The sequence below is a fragment of the Pelophylax lessonae genome (assembly GCF_965119305.1).
Source record: "Pelophylax lessonae genome assembly, chromosome: 4".
Lineage (NCBI taxonomy): Eukaryota > Metazoa > Chordata > Amphibia > Anura > Ranidae > Pelophylax > Pelophylax lessonae.
In genome coordinates, this window is record NC_138771.1 from 79,403,888 (window position 1) to 79,417,014 (window position 13,127).

Below are 13,127 nucleotides of genomic sequence, written 5' to 3' on the forward strand. Positions count from 1 at the left end.
GAACATGCGGTCTTATACGCCGATCCAAAAAAAAGGGGGGGGGGAATTCTGGGTTCTTTAAATGAAACGCAGGGGGGGATTTGCCATGCGTCTCCATCCCTAATATGCAGACAAATAAAAGAGGGTTTGGGACTTTGAATGAGAGGCAGGACAAAGCTGGCAGGGATATACATTAACATTTATTGGTGTACAAATTGATAAAAACATATTATGTTACAGAATAAAATAACTCAGTAGACATAAGAGCTGGTAAGTGGTACCCAAGTCCAGGTTAATAAAAACCAACATATAAACATTCCATGGAGTATACAAGTAGTAGACACTTAGTATTGAAGTCATAGCATCAATAAGCTTGACGCGTATTGTGGACCAAAAATCGCCACTTCATCAGGAGCAAAAAAGTGATGCACATCTGCAAAGAATATAAAAATATGTGTGGGAAAATACCAACAGGGAGGGAGGAGGGACACAGACCAACCAAAATACCACACTTAAGGGCCATACACACTATAAGATTTTCTGAAGACTTTTTCCTTCAGATTTACCTTTTCTATGTAGTGCAAGGGCCTGCCGAGTTGCATACAAATTGAAAGTGTTTAGGTTTGACCTCATATTATATGGTTTTGGTAAATCTAAAGGGAAAAAGTCTTCAGATAATCTTATAGTGTGTATGGCCCATAACAAACAGCTCGGGTTGTATATGGCATTGGAGGTAAGGCTGAAATGCAGGTATCCCCCCAGGGAGCTGAGGGAGCACAGGTCAGGCGGGTGTGGCGGAGCGTGGCACCAACAGGTGGGGTGAGTGTAAGAGGTAATGAGATGAGAAGAGGCTTTGCTATTGCAGCATACAAGAGTATCTGTCAAAAAATATATATATAAAGAGTATATATAGGGTATAATGAATTTGAATACGATACTGCTGCTTGCATATTGAAATATTAGGTGAAAAAAATGATGAAACCAGATGTAGATAAAAGAATATTGAAGTAGGTGGAGTGGGTGAAAAAATGCAGATAAAGACCAGACATTGGAAAAGATGTGACCAAGAGTATGGTGAGTGATGACAAATGTTGAAAGCCATCTATGTTGTAAAAACCCCCCTCTGATCTGCTGGGGATTGTGTGCAATTACAATTTTTCATCATGCGTTTATCAGACCTGTGTGCAACTTGGTTTGCAGTATGTCTTCACCATGCTGCCTTTTTTTTATATATATTTACATTGGCCTGTTGGACTGGTTTATCGCTGTTTTCCGGTCCCAGGAGCTGCGAAATTCTTTGGTAATGCAAACCGATTGTTGCAGCAGCTCTCTGGGTGGCTGGTCTCAGACGATCTTGGAGGTGAAGATGCTGGATGTGGAGGTCCTGGGCTGGTGTGGTTATATGTGGTCTGCGGTTGTGAGGCCGGTTGGATGTACTGCCAAATTCTCTGAAATGCCTTTGTAAACGGCTTATGGTAGAGAAACGAACATTCAATTCACGGTCAACAGCTCTGGAGGACATTCCTGCAGTCAGCATGCCAATTGCACGCTCTCTCAAAACTTGTGACATCTGTGGCATTGTGCTGTGTGATAAAACTGCACATTTTAGAGTGGCCTTTTATTGTGGCCAGCCTAAGGAACACCTGTGCAATAATCATGTTGTCTAATCAGCATCTTGATATTCCACACCTGTGAGGTGGATGGATTATCTCGGCAAAGGAGAAGTGCTCACTAACACAGATTTAGACAGATTTGTCAACAATATTTGAGAGAAATAGGCCTTTTGTGTACATAGAAAAAGTCTTAGATCTTTGAGTTCAGCTTATGAAAAATGGGGGCAAAAAAAAAAGTTTTGCGGTTTTATAATTTAGTTCAGTGTAGATGAATAATTAGACCTTGCAGTGTGGGCGCACCTCTGCTGCAAGGGATAATTTATAAGTTTCACTGTTGGGCTTTAAGGAGCATTTAACCCTTGCAGTACGGGGGGGCACTGCAAAGATATTTTTTTGTTGTGTTTGGGCTTATAACCACTTTCCAACCGGGCCATAGCCGAAAGACGGCTACAGCGCGGTTGTCTAGTTCTGGGAGGGCGTACACGGACGTCCTCCCAGAATTGCGCTCCCGCGCGCCCCCTGGGGCGCGCACACGGGAGTGTCCGCGCTCGCCGGGTCCCGGGGACCCAACGCATCACGGATTGCGGTAAAGGGCCAATGAGAGCGGTCCTTTACCATGTGATCGCTCCGTCCAATGACAGAGCGATCACTTCACAACAAACCGGCGCATTGTCCAGTTCATTTCTCTCCTCTCCTTGGACGCTGTACACAGCAATCGGTACAGCGTGCGAGGAGAGGAGAGAAACTGCAGCTGCATGCCTCCTCTGCCTCATCTGTGCCCTATCAGTGCCTCCTCTGCCTCATCTGTGCCCTATCAGTGCCTCCTCTGCCTCATCTGTGCCCTATCAGTGCCTCCTCTGCCCCATCTGTGCCCTATCAGTGCCTCATCTGTGCCCTATCAGTGCCTCATCTGTGCCCCATCTGTGCCCTATCAGTGCCTCATCTGTGCCCTATCAGTGCCCCATCCATGCCTAATCTGTGCTACCCATGCCACCTCAGTGCTCATCCGTGCCTCATCTGTGCCACATCCATGCCACATCTGTGCCTGCCCATGCCACCTCAGTGCTCATCCATGCTCATCCATCCCACGTCAGTGCTCATCCGTGCCATGTCAGTGCTCATCCGTGCCACATCCATGCCACATCAGTGCTCATCCGTGCCACACCCATGCCACTTCAGTGCTCATCCGTGCCATGTCAGTGGTCACCCGTGCCACATCAATGCCACGTCAGTGCTCGTCCATGCCACATCCATGCCACGTCAGTGCTCATCCATGCCACGTCAGTGCTCATCCATGCCACATCAGTGCTCATCCGTGCCACATCAATGCCACGTCAGTGCTCATCTGTGCCATGTCGGTGCTCATCCGTGCCACATCCATGCCACGTCAGTGCTCATCCATGCCACATCAGTGCCACGTAAGTGCTCATCTGTGCCACATCCATGCCACGTCAGGGTGCTCATCTGTGCCTCATCCATGCCACGTCAGGGCTTATCCATGCCACATCAGTGCTCATCAGTGCCATGTCAGTGCTCATCCGTGCCACATCCATGCCATGTCAGTGCTCATCCCTGCCACATCCATGCCACGTCAGTGCCACATCAATGCCATGTCAGTGCTCATCCGTGCCACATCCATGTCACGTCAGGGCTCATCCATGCCACATCCGTGCCATGTCAGTGCTCATCTGTGCCACATCTATGCCACGTCAGGGTGCTCATCTGTGCCTCATCCATGCCACGTCAGTGCGGGCTAATCTATGCCACATCAGTGCCACATCCATCCCACGTCAGTGCTCATCAGTGCCACATCCATGCCACATCAGTGCTAATCAGTACCACATCCATGCCACGTCAGTGCTCATCAGTGCCACATCCATGCCACGTCAGTGCTCATCAGTGCCACATCCATGCCACGTCAGTGCTCATCAGTGCCACATCCATGCCACGTCAGTGCTCATCAGTGCCACATCCATGCCACGTCAGTGCTCATCAGTGCCACATCCATGCCACGTCAGTGCTCATCCGGGCCACATCCATGCCACATCAGTGCCCTAAAGTACCTCACAAAATTGTAATGGGAAGTCAGGAAATGACGATGCTCCCTGCATGTTGGGCCTCTGTATTTGGTCAGGCTGTGGAAAAGTGTCACACATGTGGTATCGTCATACTCCGGAGGAGTGGCAGAATGTATTTTGGGGTGTCATTTTTGCTATGTTCATGCTATGTGTTAAAAATGTCTTATAAATGGACAACTTTGTGTAAAAAAAAAAAAAATGCGTTTTGGTTTTCTTTCCACATTTTCAAAAAACTTGTGGAAAAAAATGACATGTTCAAAAGACTCATTATGCCTCCTAGATTATGTGTTGGGGTGTTTTATTTCCAAAATGGGGTCATTTTATGGAGGTTTCCATTGTCCTGGTGCTCCAGGGCCTTCAAAAGTGTGATAGGTCGTCAGAAAATTATATGTGTAATTTTTGCTTCTAGAACGCCTGACGGTGCTCCTTTAATGTTGGGCCTCTGTATGTGGTCAGGCTGTGGAAAAGTGTCACACATGTGGTATCGCCATACTCAGGAGGAGTAGCAGAATGTATTTTGGGGTGTAGTTGCAAGTATGCCTGTACAGTGTGTGAGAAATAACTTTGTAATATGACCATTTTGTAAAAAATATATATATATTTTTAAAAATCTTCATTTTGCAAAGAATTGTGGGAAAAAATTACAACTTCAAAAAACTCACTATGCCCCTTACTAAATACCCTGGAATGTCTACTTTCCAAAAAGGGGTAATTTGGGGGGTATTTGTACTGTTCTGACTTGTTAGGGTCTCAAGAAATGAGATAGGCCGTCAGTACATGAGGTGTGATCAATTTTCAATGATTGGTACCATAGCTTGTAGACTCTATAACCTTCACAAAGACCAAAAAATGTATACCTTTTTGGGTTATTTTTACTAAAGATATGTACCAGTATAAATTTTGGCCAAAACTTATGAAGAAAAATTACTAAATTTGCAAAATTTAAAACCGAAATGAAGAAAATTGCATTTTTTTACACAATTTTCTGTCTTTTTTTCATTTATAGCGCAAAAAATAAAAAACCCAATTATGATTAAATACTACCAAAAGAAACCTCTGTTTGTGTGAAAAAAAGGACGGAAATTTCATATGGGGACAGTGTTGCATGACTGAGTAATTGTCATTCAAAATGTGAGAGCACTGAAAGCTGAAAATTGGTCTGGTTAGTTAGGAAGGGGGTTTAAGTGCCCAGTGGGCAAATGGTTAATTAATAATAGGGATTGAGCACGCAACATATAAAGAGCTCAACTTGCAGCATTGTCCTGTTTTCCATGCATATACTGTAGACTTAAACAGAGTGTGCTTCTAATCCGAAATGAAGAAATACATTACAGATCTTTTCTTTCTTTACAGTGTCTTCTTACTCCAGTGAACACTATCTTAGTTCACACATATGTTTATGTTTTGCTGAATTCTTATGTTTCCTGATAGCAAACAAATTGGTGCTGAGTACACATACTGGGGCTGATTTGCAGGCCTATGGTAAAGTTTTCAAATAAGGCCCAAAGAAGGGACTTTTATGTAATGTTAGAATGTTGTCCAGCAATACATTTTCAGCCTGTGTTAATCCACATTAGTTAAAAGACATTGGATCCACACTGTGAAAGCTGCTTATAATTGTGCACAAGGTACAAAATCTTGGCATAAGGTTATAAAAGTTGAAATGCCAACGCATTCCAACCCTAATATCCCCGAGAAGCTATTGTTAGTTTGCAGTGCGTCTATTAGTTATCCTTATTCACAGTTTCAATGACCACTTCTAATAAAAGTTTTTTTTTCTTTTTTTTCAGAGGAGGAACGTCGAGTCAAAGCAAACGACCGTGATTACAATGAAAAGTTTAATTATGCAGTGAGTATTATTTACTGGTTATACGTTTGATGTATTGTACTAAGAGACTAATAATGAAATACATCACATATTCAGTCACTGGTAGAAAAGGGCATTAATTGAAAGCTACTGAAATTCCTGTGCTTGGATTGAAATCCAATATGCCCTGTTTTCATAGATGGCAAATCGCTGGTAAAAACTGACAGGTAATTAGCATTTTTTTTTTTATTATGCAAATGTGATTACCACAAACAATGGGCGCAACATTTGGTCAACAAATCAAATAAAAAAGGACAATATACAGTAGTTAGTATAAGTTGAGAGAGACCTAACAGTGCTGGGTCTAATGGTGTACATTAAGGTATATCACGTTTTACTGGTCACCCAAAACCTACCTGCCTATGGCAGCTGCAGGGATTTGTACACATGTCGCAGCAGCAATGCTTTGCTTTATGTCAATAGGACTGCAGTACGAGTGCCTCACAGTATTTAAAGGCAAGAATAACCTTTGGAAACAGTCAATAAATACATTAAAAAAAAGAAACTCAGTATGCAGCAGCATACCTGAATGCCTGAAAGTTGCTGTTCTACCAACTTTTGAATGGTAATCCACTGCAGATTGCTTTCCAAAGGGGCAGTAAAAAAGGCCTTACAGTAGGTACCCAGGGCTGTGGAGCAGGTTAGAGAAGGTGCACTGCAGACATCACTGCACTGGCTTGGAGAGAAAATGATAGGGGTAAAACTAGGTTTTGTAAGCTGTACGATTGCATTTTCTTGGTGAGCCTACACTACCAGTGGACATCGTCTGCGGGTGGTAGGTAGGCATGTTATTACCACTCAGGTTGAAAACAGCCAGAGCTGGAGTCCATGATGAAAAACTGGGAAAAATACAAATCTTATTCAGGCCAATTATTTACATTTGTTTTGCAATTTATGTGGCATATTCCAAAAGTGATACTTAACACACACTGTTTAATATACATTACCTCCTCTTGCTCTGTATGTGAATGATGGCAAGTACTTTTTTTCCTAATTGATCTACAGTATCTCACAAACATGAGTACACCCCTCACATTTTTGTAAATATTTTATTATACATTTTCATGTGACAACACTGAAGAAATGACACTTTGCTACAATGTAAAGTAGTGAGTGTACAGCTTGTATAACAGTGTAAATTTGCTGTCCCCTCAAAATAACTCAACACACAGCCATTAATGTCAAAACCGCTGGCAACAAAAGTGAGTACACCCTTAAGTGAAAATGTCCAAATTGGGCCCAAAGTGTCAATATTTTGTGTGGCCACCATTATTTCCAGCACTGCCTTAACCAGCCCTCTTGGGCATGGAGTTTACCAGAGCTTCCCAGGTTGCCACTGGAGTCCTCTTCCACTCCTCCATGACGACATCACAGATCTGGTGGATTTTAGAATAATACTATCAATAAACTGTTTTAATATGTCATATATACTGTATACTATATTTGAAATCAAATATTTATTATTTTTTGGCAGTAACATAGTGTGAGTGGATTTCTGCCCGTCAAAGGCTGTGTCACGCTCCTCCAGCCTGTGTCTTAGAATAAGAGGGAGGTGAAACCTCCATTATTCAAGATTTACTACCCCACCCCGATTTTGTTTTTGTTTTTTAACAGAATTCACTAAAATAACTCAATAGTGTTTAGCTATTTTGATCAACATTTTTTAACATTTAAGGCCAATTTGTTTTTGCTACATAATTTTGCTAAAAAAAATTGCAATAAGTGAATTTTGATTTGTTTGCGCAAAAGTTATCGCGTCTACTAACTACGGGAAAGATTTATGTCATTTATATTGTTTTTTTTTTTTTTACTAGTAATGGCGGTGATCTGCGATTCATTGCGGGACTGCGACATTTCGGCGGACAGATCGGACGGACCCCTAACTGACATTTTTGATACTTTTGGGGGTACCAAAAGTACCCCCAGTAATCAGTGCTAAAAATATGCACTGTTACTGTAATAATGACACTGGCAGGGAAGGGGTTAAATGTGACCCTAGGGGAGAGATTCTAACTGGGGGGGCGTGGCTTCTGAGATGTCCATAGAGACATGTGATCCTATATAGAAGGATCACATGACCTCTGTGATAATTTCAGGGAGAAGAACGGTCAGCTGTGTTTACAACAGCCGACCGTCCTTCTCTCTCTGCGGGGAGTGATCGTGGGTATCAGGCGACAATCACAGCCGCCTGACCCGTGCATCGGCTTCCCCGCAGTAAAAAGGCGGCGGGTGGACGGGAAGTGGTTAAGAGCCATACCTGTGGGATCCCTGTGGAAGCTAGAAATCACTGTAGTAGGTAAGACTACTATAGTGATTCCCACTAGCTTATGGGCCCCGTGCCTAGTGGCTGCTTTGCCTGGAGGGATCAGTTGCTTGACATTGGCACCATTCAGAGAACATTTTTTCAGTGAATTGGAAGTGTTCTCTTATTGGATGATATGTAGATTGTAATTTAATCGCCCTGCCTTTCCACCTGAAAATGAAGTGTTTACTGAATGCCACCTTCTTCAGAGCAGATGACCTGCTGTTTTTACAATGAAGCATGGCAGCCACTCGGCACAGGACCCGTAAAATAGTAAAGATCAATGTAGTAGTGCTACCTACAGTAGTGATTTTAAGCTTCCATGGGGGTCCCACAGGTATGGAACATACATACTGTATTTTATATTGTTCCAAGCTAAGCCTATGTAAAAACTAACTTTGAAACAGACCGTTTGTCTTATGTATTGATGATAAAATAATATTTAATCATTAAACAGTATAACGGCATGCAACTCAGGACATCTTTTTAATGCATTCTGGATTTACATGAGGATCCTTGATCTATCGGGCAAACATAATAGTCTTATTTTGTAAATAACTGATATATTTTTAGTCCTGGACCCTGTGGTTATTCTTTTACATTTGGTTGATGTTGTTGTACATACCGAGGCTGACTGTATACGTTTTTCACATGGCTAAAGACATTTTCAAGCTTCTAGGAAATGTCTGGTGTCAGTTTAAAAAAGGGAACCATTATTTAATTGCACACATACTTCACAAAAAAATTGCACAAGTCACTGAGAAGATCGAGGTGGGTAATGGGTTTCTGCAATTTTTTCAAGGCTGGGAAAATCTCATAGTCTGCTGACTTATTTAAAGCCAGCGAAAGCGAGATACATTAAACATATAATATACAGAGTGGCAACTCTACTGCGTGATATCAGAACAAATAGTAGATAAATATTTAAAAAACATAGTCACACTAGCAATGGTGATTAGGCATGTTGGAAAAAAAAAAGCAAACAGAATATACATATACAATCCAAAAGATTATCACATAAATAAAACTTCCCAAAGGGAGCTGTGACAGAAAGTTAAAATTGAGCTCGAAGACATTTCGCCACATATGGTTCCCGATCATGCAGCTTATATCTATCTCCGTGTGCAACTGACCACTAGAGACACCGCCACCTTAGATGTAAAAAATGTCTGCTTACCAGCAGTACTGGACCTCTTTTTTACAGGAGGCCAGTAATGCTTTTTGGCTGATTACCCTGCCAGGGCCTTTGGATAGTATTCCTGCAGACTTTTCACTAGACCATAAAGGAAAGCATCAGGCCTAGAGTGTCTGTGTTATCAGGCTCAAAAACAAATAAATGCTCCACATAATGTAAAATCCAGTAACCCTTTATTTTAAAATAATGAATTTACACTCACCTGGTGCCCCAGGATGATGTCAGTTGGTGATGAAACACATAGGGTGGACGATGTGCTGACGTCATCGCTTACCACGAGTCCCGGAAGTGTGGATGTCTGTTTACTTGCTGGCCGGCGAGATTTATAATGTGCTTTTAATTTACTGAAATGTGAGTGTAAATTTGTTATTTTAAAATGAAGTGTTAATAGATATTACACTGTGTAGAGCATATTTTCGTTTTTTTAATGCTTGATAACACGAACACTGTAGCCGGATGCTTTTCCTTATGGTCCATTGAAAATTGTGCAGGAATACTATCCAAAGGCCCTGGCAGGGTAATCATCCAAAAAGTGTTACTGGCCTCCTGTAAAAAAGAGGTCCAGTACTGCTGGTAAGCAGACATTTTTTACTTCTAAGGTGGGTGTGTCTCTAGTGGTCAGTTGCACATGGTGATAGATGTAAGCTGCATGATACTCCGATTGGGAACCATATGTGGCGAAGTGTCTTTCATCTTGGTTTTAATTTTCTGTCACAACACCCATTGGGAACTATTATTTACAGTGGGTACGGAAAGTATTCAGACCCCCTTAAATTTTTCACTCTTTGTTATATTGCAGCCATTTACTAAAATCATTTAAGTTCATTCTTCTTCCTCACGAATGTACACATAGCACCCCATACTGACATGAATGTACACATAGCACCCCATACTGACAGAAAAACACAGAATTGTTGACATTGTCAGCTATTTTCTATTAAAAAAGAAAAACGGAAATATCACATGGTCCTAAGTATTCAGACCCTTTGCTGTGACACTCATATATTTAACTCAGGTGCTTTCCATTTCTTCTGATCATCCTTGAGATGGTTCTACACCTTCATTTGAGTCCAGCTGTGTTTGATTATACTGATTGGACTTGATTAGGAAAGCCGCACACCTGTCTATATAAGACCTTCCAGATCACAATGCATGTCAGAGCAAATGAGAATCATGAGGTCAAAGGAACTGCCTGAAGAGCTCAGAGACAGAATTGTGGCAAGGCACAGATCTGGCCAAGGTTACAAAAAGATTTCTGCTGCACTTAAGGTTCCTAAGAGCACAGTAGCCTCCATAATCCTCAAATGGAAGACGTTTGGGACGACCAGAACCCTTCCTAGAGCTGGCCGTTCGGCCAAACTGAGCTATCGGGGGAGAAGAGCCTTGGTGAGAGAGGTAAAGAAGAACCCAAAGATTACTGTGGCTGAGCTCCAGAGATGCAGTCAGGAGATGGGAGAAAGTTGTAGAAAGTTAACCATCACTGCAGCCCTCCACCAGTCGGGGCTTTATGGCAGAGTGGCCCGACGGAAGCCTCTCCTCAGTGTAAGACACATGAAAGCCCGCATGGAGTTTGCTAAACTCCTGAAGGACTCCAAGATGGTGAGAAATAAGATTCTCTGGTCTGATGAGACCAAAATAGAATAGCTCTGGACCTCAGACTGGGCCAAAGGTTTACCTTCCAACAAGACAATGACCCTAAGCACACAGCTAAAATAACGAAGGAGTGGCTTCACAACAACTCCGTGACTGTTCTTGAATGGCCCAGCCAGAGCCCTGACTTAAACCCAATTGAGCATCTCTGGAGAGACCTAAAAATGGCTGTCCACCAACGTTTACCATCCAACCTGACAGAACTGGAGAGGATCTGCAAGGAGGAATGGCAGAGGATCCCCAAATCCAGGTGTGAAAGACTTGTTGCATCTTTCCCAAAAAGACTCCTGGCTGTATTAGATCAAAAGGGGGCTTCTACTAAATACTGAGCAAAGGGTCTGAATACTTAGGACCATGTGATATTTCAGTTTTTCTTTTTTAATAAATCTGCAACAATGTCAACAATTCTGTGTTTTTCTGTCAGTATGGGGTGCTATGTGTACATTCATGAGGAAGAAGAATGAACTTAAATGATTTTAGCAAATGGCTGCAATATAACAAAGAGTGAAAAATGTAAGGGGGTCTGAATACTTTCCGTACCCACTGTATGTGATAATCTTTTGAATTTTATATGTATATTCTGTTTGCTTTTTTTTAAGTATTCAGCATGTGTAATCCCCATTGCTAGCGCAACTCTGTTTTTTTTATATTTCTCCTATGTGTCTGAATACATTTACAGTGCCTTGAAAAAGTATTCATACCCCTTGAAATTGTCCACATTTCGTCATGTTACAACCAAAAAAAAATAAATGTATTTTATTGGAATTTTAAGTGATAGACCAACACATGTGTGGCACATAATTGTAAAAGGAAAGGAAAATGCTAAATGTTTTTACAAATATCTGAAAAGTGTGGCGTGCATTTGTATTCAGCCCCCCCTAAGTCAATACTTTGTAGAACTACCTTTTGCTGCAATTACAGCTGCAAGTCTTTGAGTATGTCTCTACCAGCTTTGCACATCTAGAGTGGATTTTTTGCCCTTTCTTCTTTGCAAAATAGCTCAAGCTCTGTCGGAATGGATTAAGACCGTCTATAAACAGCAATTTTCAAGTCTTGCCACAGATTCTCAATTGAACTTAGGTCTGGACTTTGACTGGGCCATTCTAACACACAAATGAGCTTTGATCTAAACCAGGGGTCTCCAGACTATGGCCCTCCAGTTGTTCAGTGAATGTCAGAGTTTTTCAATGCCTCATGAGACGTGTAGTTCCGTAACAGCTGGAGGGCCATCGTTTGGAGATACCTGATATAAACCATTCCATTGTAGCTCTGGTTGAATGTTTAGGGTTGTTGTCTTGCTAGATGGAACCTCCGCCCCATTCTCAAGTCTTTTGCACTTGCCACACATAGTGTTTTCTGCCACACATAGCGTTTTGCTTATAGGCCAAAAAGTTACATTTGGTATTATCTGACTAGAGCATTTTCTTCATGTTTGCTGTGTCCCCCACATGGCTTCTCGCAAACTGCAAACAGGACTTCTTATGGCTTTCTTTTAACAATGGCTTCTTTCTTGCTACTCTTCCATAAAGGCCAGATTTGTGGAGTGCACGGCTAATTGTTGTCCTGTAGACAGATTCTCTCACCTGAGCTGTGGATCCCTGCAGCCTCTCAAAGTTACCATGGGCCTCTTGGATTCTTCTCTGATTAATGCTCTCTTTGCCTGTCAGTTTAGGTTTGCAGTTGTGCCATACTCTTTCCATTTTTGGATGATGGATTGAACAGTGCTCCATGAGATGTTCAAACCTTGGGATTTTTTTTTATAACCTAACCCTGCTTTAAACTTCTCCACAGCTTTATCCCTGACCTGTCTGATGTGTTCCTTGGCCTTCATGGTGCTGTTTGTTCACTAAGGTTCTCTAACAAACCTCTGAGGGCTTCACAGAACAGCTGTATTTATACTGAGAATAAATTATACACAGGTGAACTCTATTTACTAATTAGCTTACTTCTTATAGGCAGTTGGTTTCACTAGATTTTAGTTAGGGGTATCAGAGTAAAAGGGGCTGAATACGAATGTATGCCACACTTTTCAGATATTTACATGTAACAATTTTTGAAAACTATTTTTCTCTTACGTCCTCCGACAGTCGCCGCCTCTTCATATTCGTCACATATGGGGTATTAGACTTTGCTCCGAAGGAGTAGCTAGGCAACAGAATATGTTAACATTAAAGCTTTTAACATATCCCACCCTCAAGGGGTGGTCCCCTCAGTCAATACCCTCCTACTTCCTGCAACCATATCTCAGTTTCAATGTCTAGCTTGTCAGGAGTGGCTGTCTCTCTCTGTGCTGGGGCTTTGTGCCCCAGACTCTTTCTTCTTTTTTGATTTTTTTGTTTGAGTTTTCTCTCTACCTTTACTTAGCTGTTTTTTTTTGTCAGCGTTAGTTCTTCGGATGAAGAGGATCATGCGGGCTGGGTCTCGGGCTGATCCCCCTGGTCGC

The 13,127-nt window shown here is 42.1% G+C and overlaps 1 protein-coding gene across 2 annotated transcripts in view; it reads left to right on the forward strand.

The window, feature by feature from the left end:
• Positions 1-13,127, forward strand: part of ATP8B4 (ATPase phospholipid transporting 8B4 (putative)) — a 648,069-nt gene that overhangs the window by 121,635 nt on the left and 513,307 nt on the right. For both annotated transcript variants that reach the window (XM_082254031.1, XM_082254032.1), the window contains exon 4: positions 5,461-5,519. In XM_082254031.1, the coding sequence (XP_082110157.1) occupies positions 5,461-5,519 (59 nt within the window). The remainder of the gene's footprint in view (positions 1-5,460; positions 5,520-13,127) is intronic.